The 15,943-nt window shown below is 37.7% G+C and overlaps 1 protein-coding gene across 7 annotated transcripts in view; it reads left to right on the forward strand.

Moving 5' to 3' along the window:
* Positions 1 to 2,709: 2,709 nt before the first annotated feature.
* Positions 2,710 to 15,943, forward strand: part of lrch1 (leucine-rich repeats and calponin homology (CH) domain containing 1) — a 58,156-nt gene continuing 44,922 nt past the window's right edge. For 3 of the 7 annotated variants that reach the window (XM_077216416.1, XM_077216415.1, XM_077216411.1), the window contains exon 1: positions 2,735 to 3,094. In XM_077216416.1, coding sequence (XP_077072531.1) covers positions 2,866 to 3,094 — 229 coding nt within the window. In that variant the 5' untranslated portion in view covers positions 2,735 to 2,865. Of the gene's footprint in view, positions 3,095 to 15,943 lie in introns of all 7 variants that reach the window. The other 4 variants (XM_077216412.1, XM_077216417.1, XM_077216410.1 and 1 more) reach the window with 2 other exon arrangements.

Genomic DNA, 15,943 nt, shown 5'->3' on the forward strand with positions numbered 1-15,943 from the left:
GCCCAACATCAGATGGCGAACGTAAATGCAAGCGGAACGAAACTGCTCGTTATTGTGTGGTTGACGGACCGTTTATCAGCTTGGACCTATTTTTTTACAGTCAGGTTTGGACCAAAGCAGCGCGAGCCGATCTTGATCAAGCGACACTGTTACTACACAGCGCTAATAACAGATCCAGTAATGGAAGCATTTGAATTTGCCACAGAAGTAATAACATCGCTGCGACTCCTACGAAATCTAGTGAGAAACATTCACATTTGTCCGTTATTAACGGATCAAACAGCACTAACGTTGAAACCAGGAAGAAACATTGTGCCATGAATTAATTATCCAGTGTCCACAGATCAGCAACATTCACCATGGATTTACTGTAGTAACACTAACTGCAACCATGGAAGTTTGGCAGGAATAGTAGGCTATAATGCCTTCAAGTAACATTACGTCGGTTTTATTTTGACATTATGAATACAATTGCTGCCCTCAAACTAATCTGAACTAAAATAAACCTTTTGTTTATAACTACTACAATATTACATTTCATTTTTTCCAAGGAGCTGTTTTGTTTTATATGCTCCAGAATTGCTCAAAGTAAAAAAATATCATACTTTATGATGTTAGTTTTAATTTAAAAAAAGAATAAAAAAAATAAATCAAGGAAATGACCTAAAACCTGGTAAACAGTAATTTCTAACAACATAGGGCTATTTAGATAAACATTCTGGAGAGCATGTTGTTTTTGGCTAATGCACCAACAGCAAATTTCTGTTTTAATAAAGCGCTCAGAACTGTGTTGTTTGCATATTAAAATCTCAAAAATTAAGATTTTTGGATCAACCCCCCATATGTTCTTAATATGTTTTGTGTCTAATGTTGTGCTTATTTTAAAAAAAAATTGGTGAAACTTTATTTTACAGTGGAATTATACATTGATAATACATATATAATATTATAATATGACACTCATTTTACTGTCCACTAATAATTTTTTTCTAATTATGAGTTAGATTATATTTAGAAAAGATATAGGCATATATATATATATATATATATATATATTGTATTAAATATTTCATAGTGTTTAAAAATCATGAATTTCCAAAGGTTAAGAGGTTTAGTATTTTATAAGAATCTCCATCTAAACTCTGCAAAAAAAGAAATGTCCCTTTTTCAGGACTGTATATTTCAACAATAATGTTGTAAAAATCCAAATAACTTTACAGATCTTCATTGTAAAGGGTTTAAACAATGTTTTCTATGCATGTTCAAATAACCATAATCAATTAATTAACATGCACCTGTGGAATGGTCGTTAAGACCTTAACAGCTTACAGAGAGTAGGCATTTAAGGTCAAAGTTCTAAAAACGCAGGACACTAAAGAGACTTGTCTACCGACTGTGAAAAACACCCAAAGAAAGATGCCCAGGGTCCCTGCTCATCTGCGTGAACGTGCATTAGGCATGCTGCAGGGAGGCATGAGGACTGCTGATGTGACTAGGGCAATAAATTGCCATGTCCGCACTGTGAGACGCCTAAGACAGCGCTACAGGGAGACAGGAAGGACAGCTGATCATACTCGCAGTGGAAGACCACGTGTAACAACACCTGCACAGGATGGGTACATCCGAATATCACACCTGCGTGACAGGTACAGGATGGCCACAACAACTGCCCGAGTCACACCAGGAACACACAATCCCTCCATCAGTGCTCAGACTGTCCGCAAAAGGCTGAGAGAGGCTGGACTGAGGGCTTGTAGGCCTGTTGTAAGGCAGGTCCTTACCAGACATCACCAGCAACAACGCCGCCTATGGGCACAAACCCGGCTTCGCTGGACCAGACAGGAGCGGCAAAAAGTGCTCTTCACTGATGAGTCACGGTTTTGTCTCACCAGGGGTGATGGACGGATTCGTGTTTATCGTCGAAGGAATGAGCGTTACACCGAGGCCTGTACCCTGGAGCGGGATTGATTTGGATGTGAGGGGTCCGCCATGGTCTGGGGCGGTATATATCACATCACCATCGGACTGAGCTTGTTGTCATTGCAGGCAATCTCAATGCCTTGCGATACAGGGAAGACATCCTTCTCCCTCATGTGGTACCCTTTATGCATGCTCATCCGGACATGATCCTCCAGCAGGACAATGCCACCAGCCATACTGCTCGTTCTGAGTTTCTGCATGACAGCAATGTCAGTGTTCTGCCATGGCCAGCGAAGAGCCCGAATCTCAATCCCATTGAGCACGTCTGGGACCTGTTGGATCGCATTGTGAGGGCTAGGGCCATTCCTCCCAGAAATGTCCAGGAACTTGCAAGTGCCTTGGTGGAAGAGTGGGGTAACATCTCATGGACTGGACCAGATTTGTCAGTTCTTGCTGTGAGGAGGAGATGCACCGCAGTACTTCAAGCAGCTGGTGGCCACACCAGATACTGACTGGTAATTTTGATTTTGAGCCTCCCTTCATTCAGGGACACATTATTCTATTTCTGTTAGTCACATGTCTGTGAAACATTTTTAGTTTATGTCTTATGGTGTTGACTCTTTTAGTGTTCATACAAATATTTACACACATTAAGTTTACTGAAAGTAAAAACAGTTGAAAGTCAGAGGACGTTTCTTTTTTTGCTGAGTTTAGTACTAGTAGTAACCATCGCTATTTGTGAACATACAGCAGATGGCGCTGTAGTAAAGACCAGTAAACACGTTATATGAGCTCAGTTCAATAAACAAACTGCGCAGACGCGTTGTGGACGGTCAGAGCGCACTAGGAGGAAATTCACACACTGCATGTTGAGACCAGCTTATTTTCTTTAGGATATAGCGCACGCAGAGCCTTTCGACGAGCTTTTTCCCCGACGGGGCGAATATGGCGACGCTGGGACCGGAGCCCCGTCCTCATTCCCAGCTGACTTCTGCCGCATTACAGACGAACCTGAGCGGACAGTGCTCCAACACGAACCTGCCTCTCAGCAGGGGCTTGGAGAGAGCTCTGGAGGATGCGGCGAACTCTGGATTTATGAACCTCAGCTCAAGAAAACTGAAAGAATTCCCTCGGACAGCAACAAATTACGACTTAACGGATACGGTTGAAGCAGGTAAATTGAAGTGATGCTTTATTTGTGTTTAGCACGCTGTGCGCGCGCCTGCTCAGTCAGATGCTCTTGAGAATATAGTTTCAAACGGAAATGTTGCCCAAAATCTTGTCGCATTTAGACCCATTATATGTTGGCTGTTAAACAAAAACTTTAATTATAACATATTACTCAACAGAAAGCATATGAAACGTCTCCATCAGCATGCATACAATGTTACAGAGTTGTTGCGGACAGGACAGTGTCCTGGGCCGGGATAAAGATGCGGGCCACTTCAATTGTGTCCAGATGCATTACAAACGCCCAGAAAATAGCTTTGAGGATGTGTAGGATGAAAGTAGAGGATGTTGTTATTGTCGCGCGGGACTGACCATATTTTACTTCCTATGACCAGCTTGTCCACATGATTAGGCCTTCTATGGAAATTCCCTGACACTTACGACTGAAGATTTCATTTCCATGTTTGGAGATAAGTACACACCAATGCCGAAATTAATGCATTTGTGGCTTATGTTTTGAAACCAGAACTCTGAAGGCTGATGGTCATTGGATCTGTAGGGATTATGCTAGTTCTTTTGTTTACTAGTGTAGGCTATAGCGTACACACTCGTGAGGAGACACCTGCTTCCTATAAAAATGTCCTGAATAAAAAAAAAAAGAAGAATTCTTTGATTTGATGCTTTTATGTCTACTGCTTATGATGATGACTACTTTAGTCATGCATCTCTGCGAGGCAATGACGTAGGGATCTCATTGAGCCGAATCGTTTGAATCTCTTAAGCAAAATGATTCACTCAGGTATTTCACATCACTTTGTTTCTTTTTGTGGTGAATCTTTCACTTAACCAATTTGTTAAAGTCACCACAAAATCTATTTATTTTTATTGAGTATTGCAGTATTTAGTCAAATATATTTCTCCGTGCACATCCCCCTCCCAATTCTCTGTTGACATGTTTACTAGCATAGTGTCCCATAAGATCACAGTAGTAAATGACAACGATTCAATGATCCAATCAAAGCCTCCATTTTTAAATGCAACACACATTTTACAATGCAATCAACAATTGATGCATAGAACCAAGTCTCCACCCTACATGTTCGTTACACTTGTATGTATATCACAATACGGAAGAAAAGCTCTATCACTACCTCAATTTCATTGCGACTTTAAGTATCATCACAGCTTTTCCCCACATATGACAAATACATAAATGTATCTTTATTTATTTATTCATATTTACTACTGGGGATGATTTGTATCTGGTCATAGAAAAATACCACAATACTAGTCTAAATAAATGCACAGTTTCAATAATGCCCTTACAACATTAATTGCCAGTTTAGCTGTCTAGTTAAGAGCTGCTTTGAGTCTCATTAACACAGTGGCTGCATCTGAAATCGCATACTTTCCTACTATATCCAGGTGGATGCTGCACATTGGTGGTGGTTGAGAAGATTTCCCCCTTCTATGTAAAGCGCTTTAAATGCAGAGAAAAGCGCTATATAAATGTAATGAATCTTTATTATTATTACTAGGTATATAGTAGGTGAAAAACTGTATGTGACTAAAGTAGTAGGCTATGTCCAAATTTACAGTACTCATAAAAGAGTAGGCAAAAAGTACCCAGATGACCTACTTGTCCCGGTGAGATTCTGATATGATGGACACTGTACTATCCCATGAGGCCACGGGAGAGGATTTGTGAATGGTAGTGAAGCGACACAACTGACGCTGGTAGGTCACATGATAATGACAACATGGCAAATGTAGTATATCCAGATTACATTCACACTACACACACTCATACTATATAGAACATACTTTTTTAACGATCGTGAACTGATTACTTAATACTTATTATTACCTACTCAAGAGAGTATGGAATTCCAGATACAGCCAATGACTAATTTAGTACTAGGTCCAATCAATGAATTGTTCCCTTACAGTGCTATTTTGAGTGCTTCAAAATAAACTGTGAACGTGTCAATGAATGGAGAACAGTTCATTCACTGGAAAGATTTGGTCACCACTAGTCATGAACGGCTGCAAGAAAAGCCAAGATGACAGTTGGGAATGTTCACTGAGCGGGAGATCTGCTTCCGTTCCCCATGAATTCCTCCGCACTCCCCTCAGCTCGGAGGCAGGAGAGCAGCTAAAATAGGAAACAGGAAAGGGCAGACCGTGGAAATGGCAAATTCCTAGCATTCTTGGAAGCTCTTCTGAAGTACTTTAATGCAGGAAACTATACTTTCAGTCCATCATGATATTTGTAATGCAAGAAGTGTTATTTAGTGACTAAACAGCAAATAATTTTAGCTGTTTATGGTGTCACAGCTCACAAAGATGAAGCCATCCTTACCATTAGTAACGGTGAAGTTAGCACAATATATTATGTACTGTCACTCTGCATTCTTATAGATATTTCAGATATGTTTCAAAGGGCCCCAAGATTTGTGACCTCAGTAGAAGTGTTGGTTATGACTGGTTCAGGTGTTCTGTGCCTGACTGTGCCACAGATGAGTTCAGCTCCTATTTGTCCCCATAGCTCTGAATTCCTCAGAAGTTATTTTTTGTATATTTTTATTTTTTTTCACTGATTCAAGATTTCAAGCTGGGACATGTTGCCCTCACAAACATACACACTCTCTCTCTGTACCATTTTACATGAAGAAAGCCTCACAGAGTTTCACGGGTGGTGTTGGGTATTTTCCACTGCTAATAAAACCGTGTGTGTACTTTTTTTTTATGTATTTGTGGCCTTTAGCTCTGTTTTTAGGGAAGAAGTTGCCTGTTGTTTGTTGTGATTAGAGTCATCATTTCAAGGAGGAGTTTTCTGTAAATTCCAACCTAACTGAAAGTGAAAGCACACAGTTTAATACCTGTTTTAAATACACTAGTGTGTGTATATGTAATTGTAAGTTTATCTTTAAAAACACTAATATTTTAAAGCTCCAGTAGGTAACTTTTGTAAACAAATATTTGTTAAAAATGTCATTATGTCCTGACAGTAGAATATGAGACGGATAATCTGTGAAAAATTGCCTATTGCCATTTGCAGAAATACACCGCTCCCGGTCAGAAACAACCAATCAGAGCCAGGAGGAATGTCTTAGCAGTGTCAATCACGCTCGTGTACGCGCTGATCACCCCTCTCTTGCACAGCGCAAGCGCGTACCGTCGTTCGTGACTCTCCTTTTCGAACTCGTTCATCCAAATTAGGGCTGCAACAACTAATCGATAAAATCGATTATAATCGATTATGAAAATCGTTGTCAACGAATGTCATTATCGATTAGTTGGTCTGCTTACGTCACGGGGAGCGTTTACTGGTACGCACACACACGCAAGGTCTCTCTCCCTCAGGCGCTCTGCCGAGCGCGCGCGCTACACGGTACTTTGGAGCAGTCTCTTCTGTCTCGCATGCGCGCTCTTGCTTGCGCGCTCTAGATTTCGGGAGTTTGAACTAATTCGCGGGCATCAGGGAGCCGCAATCAATATGCGGGAGACTCCCGGGACTTCCGGGATGTCTGTATTTTGTCTCGAGCATCAGGTTGTGCAATCAGTTCGCTCGCAACGTAAGTGATGGATTAAAATAGCGCTACCGCAGAAATAGGTTAAATTAAAACGGTGTTTACAAAGTGAAGCATTAAATACAAAGGCAGTTAATAACAGCAGCAGTAAAATATTGTTTTTTAGTCACTGTACTCAGTGGTTTTCAGCGAATGCTTGTGCACTAATGCATAATTTCTCCTGTCCTTTACTCAAGCCTGTTAGCTTGCTGGGTAAAGTTACCTCCATTCCGTTCTCTTTTTATAGCATTTGTCTACTAAGTTTTAATTGTTTTTCAAACGCGATCTACTGCGGCTCTACGTTCACACAATTGTTTTCAGTCTTTCTATATTTATTTAATCAATTTATCCTTATATTATATTCTTTTATATATTATATATATAATATATATTATATTCTTTATCCTTATATTCCTAATATATAATTAATTTTAAATAAAAATTAAATGAATTATATATTTTAGATGTTTTTAGTTTGTTTTTAGTTCAGATATTCACATCTGAACAACATGTCTGTGTAAATTTGTTTTAACAAAAATTGTGTTAAAACATAATATGTTGGATATCATTTTTTTAACAATAATCATGTTTGTCAACTTGCCATCAGCAATTATCATTAAAAACAATGCAAATATTGATATTAGTAAAACTCAATGTGTGGCTTTTGCACTTTTTAAAGTACACTTTTACACATAAATACCCTGATTTACGGTTTTATTTAGTTATAATAAAAAAAAATCTAATTTAATTTCTATCCGATTAATCGATTAATCGAAAAAATAATCGTCCGATTAATCGATTATCAAAATAATCGTTAGTTGCAGCCCTAATCCAAATGAACAAATCTTTTTTCGCGTCATTTCGTTTATTCAACAAACGAAATGACTCGAAAAAAGATTTGTTCATTTTGAATGAGTCTTTTTCGGAGTCATTTCGTTCATTCAACGAACGAAATTACTCGAAAAAAGATTTGTTCATTTTGATGAACGAGTTCGAACAGGATCACGAACGTGCATCACAGAACAGAGCAAGAGCAAAACAACTTTTTTTGCTCAATACTTTTTTTCTTTTGCAGAACTTTATTTTCTTTTGCAAACATATGTGGCATTGTATTGACTCCATAGAAACGGTCTCTTCTTCACTCTAATTGTTGTGTTTTCTGTCAGCGTTTGACTCTCAAACGCTGAACTTACTTCTTATGTGCAGTGTTTCCATGAATGTACAAAGCACGCAAATAAGTACGCGATTGGTTGTCCAATGCTTTTAATATTGGTGAATGCCAAATGAAATGCCAAATGCCAAAAGAGTGACTGAGTTAACCAGCTGAACCGTGCTGTGGGATCTATTGTTCAGTTCAACTGATAGCAAGGCACAGATCACATGCAACAGAAGTTAATAGATCCATTCTGTGTTCTCTAACAGGATGCACTGCAGTTTAGAAAGGCAGCACAGGCCCACTCACAACGTGATGCAGTTTGGTCTGTTTTTGTTGCTTTTTGCAGCATGTGAGGTGGCGTGTGATCCACACATACCTCTTCACATGCAAACACCTACGTGCAATACATGTAACCTATGATCATCTCTCCTCTCTCTCTCTTGCTCTCTCTCTCTCTCTCTCTTTCTCTCTCTCTCACCTCCTACTTCTTTCTGCTGTCAGCCCACACAGTTACGTTACACATGAGCTCACACAGATACATACTAACCTTGTTACACAATGAACACATTTATGTTTCATTTTTGGGACACACATATACACAGACACACATACATACTCACAACACAAACCTCTTCCACATGATAGCATTTTCATAAATGTGAGCATGCAAGCACAAATCCTCTCTTTGACAAGCTCTCTGAGTCAAGTATTTTGTTGCGGATGGTCAGGGTTTAATTTTAGCGCGACAACTGCTAATAGGATCGAAGTATAGAGAGATAGTCTTAGAAAAGCATTTTGGCAGATAATCTCACATCCAGATTTCTTTCTCTGTGGTACATGTATGTTAATATTTTGGTGGGTGTATTGTGAGATAAAACCCACACACATGTACACACAAATAGGCTACTCCAATCCCCAAATATTGGAGTGCGTCTTATCTCTGGGCAACAACACTTTGGATAAACATTAGGCCCTATGCATTAAAAATGCATTACATCAACACCTTTGCTAATGCACCATGACAACAACCTGTCACCCATTCCAAAACTCAAACACTCACTGATAGAACCTGAAAGGAAGATGAAAGCCACAAAGGGTCGACTCTTCTCTATTTTCAGGTGTCAGAGTCTCAGAGACTTGCATGCAACACCCCTAACAGAAATATATATATATATATATATATATGTATGAATCACTTAGAAAATATTGTCAGTGTAAGCTAAAGAGGTAATGTTTTACAACAATGCACAGAATGCATTAAAGCTTAATTAAAATGGTTGTAACGGTGGCTGCTGCAGTAAACACATGGCAATGGGGTTGCACAACAACAGTCTTTATTCAGAATATTTAAAACTTGGAGATATCCAAGGAAACAACTGCTTATACACAGACAGAAATAGATCATTAACAAAACTAGAAATGGGTGCACAACTTAAAGGATTAGTTCACCTCAAAATGAAAATTTCCTGATAATTTACTCACCCCAATGCCATGCAAGATGTTCATGTCTTTCTTTCTTCTGTGGAAAAGAAATAAAGTTTTTTGAGGAAAACATTTCAGGATTTTTCTCCACACAATGGACTTCAACGGTAACCAAATTGTTGAAGTTCAAATCTATGCAGTTTCAAACGGCTTTGAAGTGCTTCAAAGGGCTCTGCACGATCCCAGCTGAGGAATAGGGTCTTATCTAGCAAAACGATCGGTCATTTAAAAAAAAAAAAAAATTTATAGACTTTTTAACTACAATTGTTCATCTTGTGCTGGTCTGCGACGCGCCAGGCACTACGTAATCACATTGGAAAGGTCACACTGGACGTTGGCAGAAGTAACGCCCCATTGTTTACAAGCATAGAGAAGGAGGATCGTTCAAATTTTATTGTATGTTGAATGACATATTTATGTCTTTGTGTCAGTTTATTGTTTAAAATGGTCCTTTCGTGTGCGTGTCCTGGATGTTTAAATCTGTTGAAACCCAAACGTTTTCTTCCGCCTACGTCCAGCGTGACCTTTCCAACGTGATTACGTAATGCCTGGCGCATCGCAGACCAGCACAAGACGAACAATTGTGGTTAAAAGGTATATACAAATTTTTTTTTTTTTTTTTGAAAATGACCAATCATTTCGCTAGATAAGACCCTATTCCTCAGCTGGGATCGTGCAGAGCCCTTTGAAGCACTTCAAAGCCCTTTGACACTGCATTGATTTGGACTTCAACAATTTGGTTACCGTTGAAGTCCATTGTGTGGAGAAAAATCCTGAAATGTTTTCCTCTAAAAACTTTATTTCTTTTCCACTGAAGAAAGAAAGACATGAACATTTTAGATAGCATTGGGGTGAGTAAATTATCATTAAATTTTCATTTTGAGGTGAACTAATCCTTTAAACAGGAACCATGGGAACTAACAAACACAAAGAACACAGGCAATTTGGATCAGGGAAAACGAAACCAAAACACAATTAAACTAAACTTAGCCCTGATATTGGTTTAAAAAATAAAAAAACACAAAGAAATTCTAGATTCCCACACGACAACTATTATTTGTATTGAAAAAAATAAGCCCCTTTCACACAGCGTGTTGATCACGGGAAATTGCCGGGAAATTGCCAGAACGCCTTCTGTGTGAACGCCAACACGACCCGAGATTGATGCCGGGATTGATGCCGGTTTGGGGACCTAGTAACATTGCCGGGATCAGTCCTGGAACTCGCGCTGTGTGAACTAAAAAAAACGCAATCAATGCGCTAGTTTATGATCGAATCAGAGAAAAAAATGCACAAGCGTGGTTTCTCCATAGAGAAATCACAGCTCATAAGCAAACTATAGACGCTGCTGAGACATTACATGTCACATCGATGTCACGTGTCTTTACGGGATTTTTGCGGGTTGTGTGTGAACGCAGTCTCTGATTCCGGAAAGTCACTGACAGTGTGAATGAACCAAAATCAAACGTACCCGGGTCAAATCCCGGGTCACTTTATCCGTGTATTTTCTGGAATCTCTGTGTGAAAGGGGCTATACAGAATCAGAATCTTGAATTAAACAATTTATTTTGCGATTCTTTATTAACACTCCTAGTATCTGTTAATAAAAAAGTTTAAAAACAAGCATGGTCATAATTATTTCATAAATACCTGTGAAAATATCTTACCAATATGAGGGCCCTTGAATTAAAAAGGTTGAGAGCCACTGTTTTCCAGTGAAGTTCAGTGTGTTAACATTAGTTAAGGCAGTAAGTATCATCAACTAACAATGAAAAATATTAACAACATTTATTAATCTTGGTTAATGTTATTTTATTACATATATTGTGTTAAGATTTCAAGTTGTGTAAATTAACAATAATGTTTTATGATTAAGCATGAATGATAAATATTTAATATTAACCTAGAATAAATGCTGTAGAAATTGTGGTTCATTTTGTGTTGTAAAGTTTTATAAAGTATCATGATCTAAATCTTTGCTGTTCTGACACTATTGGGGCCTGTTAATGAGGATTTAAAAAAAAAAAAAAAAAAAAAACTTTTGTTGGTGTGTGTGTGACTTAATGGGGGCATCTTTGTCCTGAAGGGTTTTGGCTTAGTACCCTTGTAGGGCTTTCCAACCTATGCCATTTTCTGTAGGTTTGCAAGAGTGTCACAGCATTGCATGATGGTTGTGAATAGATTGTGTTGCTGTAAAATTATATGCTGTGTGACAGTTCTTAAACCAGCTGTTGGAAAGAACGTTGTTGTCAGAAAGAAGAGAATGACAGAAACGAGAAATATTGAATGTGTTGTCATTGCATAGACTTCTATTGTTCCTAAATTCAGATTACAATTGCTCATTACACACACGTTTTGTGAGGACATTTTCAGGAAATGTGGTCTCACGTGAATAGCCAAGCAAGTTCACACTTTTTGGCCACATGTCATGCTTATCCTTTAGCTCACTTCTTTCTGTTTTATTTTTGTTTTTACTTCAGTCATTATGGGAATCGTTCCATAGTTCAAGACTAACTTTAGCACACATTTAGTTTGCTAGCACATTAACCTTTATTGTTTATGGTTTTACAGTTTCTGTAACATGTGATTGTGATAAGTGACTTTGTAATGATTATAATATTTATTCAAAACTGTTAGCCTGCAAGGTATCTGAAACTTTAGTTGGATAGCATTATCTTGTTAATCTGGCTGGCTTGTTACTTAACCTATCAGTCATTTTGATAGCCAGTGTTTGGTTTTGGTGCAAATGTAGTTTTTTTTCTTCTTGAATATCAACAAAAAAAAAATCAAATTTCATGTAGTTGTAGGCAGGCCTGATAGCGCTCCGGCGCCACGCCGGATTTCCGGCGTAACATTACAGAAGTGTCTGTGAAAAAGAAGAAGCAAAAGAAGCGGAGTTCGACCAATCATAGCGCTGGGTTCATTCCCCAAATAGCAAGCGGGTACTAAAAGATTTGTAAGGCCTATCATTAAAAAGAGACTGAAAATCGACAGCAATAAAGAAGTCCGCTCGATCCCGCTTCCACTCCCGCGGCCGCCTCTGACTGAGTTCATGAGCGAGGACAGTAGGCCTAGGCTACAGTAGTCACGGTACTTCTGACTCCTGAAGGTAAACGGGCTGGGTGGATGTGGAAAGTTGAAGTATTGTATTGAGTTAGTTAACTTAATCTGGATTCTATTATCACACGGAGTGATCGCAATCGAATGGGTTATCTTAAAATACTCCGTCATTCATGTCACTCTGATAAGATGAAGACATCATACAGCCATGCAAATTATAAAAAGCTTAAGTATTGATGAACAATAAATCTAAATAAAATTAAAATGGCTATAGCTAACTGATTATGAAAGTGCTGGGATTTGTGTATTAATTTACTGATAAGCGCGAGTCTGCAAACAGGCATTTATTTATTCATTCTCAGTGTTGAGAAACGTAGCCTGCATGTGTTACGTTATTGTGTTATAATATCTAAAGTACCGAATTATGTTACATAATAATTTTGTATGAAAACTAGCGCGTTACTTGTGGATAAGAAACCGTTGTATCAGTGCTGCGCGAGCTCTCGCTCTCACAAACACAGACCGCGCGCACAGAGAGAGATGATAATTGTAAAATGAAAATTGACGAACTGTTTTGTTCTTGGTTGTGTTTTTTTTCCTGTCAAAATGCCAGAAAGCATTTTTTATTATCCATCCCGTGTTTTTAAAATTCGTTAAATGACGGACGTTTTACTATTAACACAGCCCTATGTCAGATTCTTCTAATATAATAGGCTACTTGATATTCTTTTTAGAATAAGTGATTCGTTTTGCTCAGAGCCGAACAGCTCTGGTTTTGCTATTTATTGGTCCTGTGACAGGACTCCTGTCTATTCATTGTCAACTATTTTCTATAAGTATGTTTGTATTGGCTAACGTTTATTCAGCTAATGCGTGTCCTGTTTACAATGTGCAATGTTCAAATGCAAAGACAGCACAGCACAAATAAAAGCCCTTTTTTCTTTTCTTTTCATCAAGTAGACTATCATATTTGGATATAGAACTATCTTAAATTTACAAATGTTTTTTTTTACTGTTTTCTAGGGGTTTCTTAATTTTAGACTAGTTGACCAGCACAAATTATTTTGCAATGCAATATTAATCATGAAAAAAATACATTGCAGTGCAGTGCAAGTGAAATTTAGGATTTGGGTCGAGTTCAAAAAACTTTAGAAGTCAAGAATTATGAAGGTAGGCATGTGTTTGTGTGTGTCTTTCATTCTCAAAAAATAATGACAAAAATATATGACAACAATATAAGAAGACTAGAAGAACAATCGCTCATCACTTTGTGTCAGAAATTAGCGGAGGATAAACTCGCCCTTACGCATCTGTCCCAGGGAAAAAAGTTCAGGCTCAGGATTTTTTTTCTACTATCACCCCTGAGTAGGAATTGTCCTAGATACTATTGAATGACCTTACGGGATGTTTATAAGGTTTGTATAGCATGTATGAATGCTTACATTTACAGTTATGTATCACACAGCTTAGCTATGACAAGCACACATTATTTGTATGATTAATTCATATAATGTACTTAAAACCCATATGTTTTTTTTATATGTCTGGTATCTGAGAAATTAAACAAGTAATTTATACTTCATAAATATAAATTATAAATATATACTAATACTAAATATATACTATTCAATATATTGCTTAGTAAATATATTGCTTTTGTGGGCCACAATAAGAACACAATAAACAACCTAGCCTATACATTAAACTAAACAAACTAAAGTTAAAAACAAACAAACAATTGTCATAAAAAGCAAAACAGGGACAAACCAAATACAAAATTCATGCTTATTTTCCTATCCAACTTTTCACTCATGTTGTTATAATAATAATAATGCAGTTTGTAATAAAATGTTTTATATTAAGTAGACACATTTTTACTAGTGGTCTCAGAGTTTTGGACCCCACTGTAGTTGTAAATAAACAGGTCACTGCACATTGGGTCAGGCAAACGCAAACTAGGCCGTCTGTCGGAAGTGACTGAAGTGCAGGTCAAGTCAAGTCAAGAAGTCATGAAATGCCACTTCAAGTGTATTTTTGTCAACTTGCTTGCTTGAGTAATTATCACAAATGCCATTTATACTCTGTATACTGATAAAGCATCTTATTAAAAAAAATAATTAGAATAATTTAAAAGCCCAATCAAAGCATTGTGAGATTTCTTTGCAGGCAGTACCCGAACAGGTTTTCATGTGTTTGGGAAGGGGTGTGTAAATGTGTGTGTTTCCCATGTTTCTCCTGGAGGAAATGGCCTTTTCTGCACATGTTGTCATACAATGAGCCAGGGAGGAGACAACATCCTGCCTCTGTCTTACAGAATAAACCTGTGTTATGCTGGTATACAGTTAGAAATGTACAAATTAAATAGGGGCATCTGACCAAGGTTAGAGAGAAAAACACATCATCCTCAGAACACCATCATCAACATGGTTCATTACAACACCCTGTCTTTTGGTTTTAATATTGTAGACACAACTACATAAGTTATGTTAGAATATTTCAAACAGTAGCCTATTTAAATGTAATACACTGCTCCTTTTATTTAGGACAGTAAAATAACTCCTACTACCTTTACATATACCTCATTCAAAAGTTTGGGTTGGTAAGATTTTTTAAAATGTTTTTAACATCTCTTAAGCCCATTGGGCTTCATTTATATGATCAAATTACACAAACTGTAATATTGTAAAATGTTATTACAAGTTAAAATAACGCTTTTCTATTTAAATATATTTAAATATGTAGTACATTTTCTGGTAGCCGTTACTATAAGAAATCATTCTTATATGCTGATTTGCTGCTCAAGAAACCATTCTTATGATTATCAAAGTGTTAAAACAGTTTTGCTGCTTAATATTTTTTGTGGAAACTGTAATACACTTTTCCACAATTCTTTGATGAATAGGAAGTTCAAAACAACAGTATACATCAGTAATTACTCACACTCATGTTGTTCCAACCTCGTAAGACCTTCATTCATCTTCGGAACACGAATTGAGATATTTTTGATGAAATCTGAGATCTGATCACTCCTCCATAGGCTTCTTCAGGGATTGAAACTTGCCAGCCCCGAAAAGTTATTAAAGACATCGTTAAAATAGTCCAAGTGACTACAGTGGCTCAATCTTAAGTTTATCAAGCGACGAGAATACTTTTTGTGCGCAAAAACAAACAAAAATAACGACTTTATTGCAACTATTCATTTCCTTCTCTGTGGGCCTCTAGTCAGTTAACTTAGTGTGATTGCGTAGAGCTACGTCACACGTAGGCTCACTATTGGCCGACGCTGGTCATGTATGTGATGCGTGTGACCTACAACAACAGAAGCTTACGCTATTATACTAGTGAACTGACTCGAGGCCAACAGAGAAGGAAATGAATAGTTGAAATAAAGTCGTTATTTTTGTTTGTTTTTGCGAACAAAAAGTATTCTCGCCGCTTGATAAATTTAAGATTGAGCCACTGTAGTCACTTGGACTATTTTTACGATGTCTTTAATAACTTTTCGGGGCTGGCAAGTTTCAATCCCTTAGAAGCATATGGAGGAGTGATCCAGCTCTCAGATTTCATCAAAAATATCTTAATT

This window comes from Siphateles boraxobius, unplaced genomic scaffold (genome assembly GCF_051911475.1).
Source record: "Siphateles boraxobius isolate OS27281-9 unplaced genomic scaffold, OSU_SipBor_1 7, whole genome shotgun sequence".
NCBI lineage: Eukaryota > Metazoa > Chordata > Actinopteri > Cypriniformes > Leuciscidae > Siphateles > Siphateles boraxobius.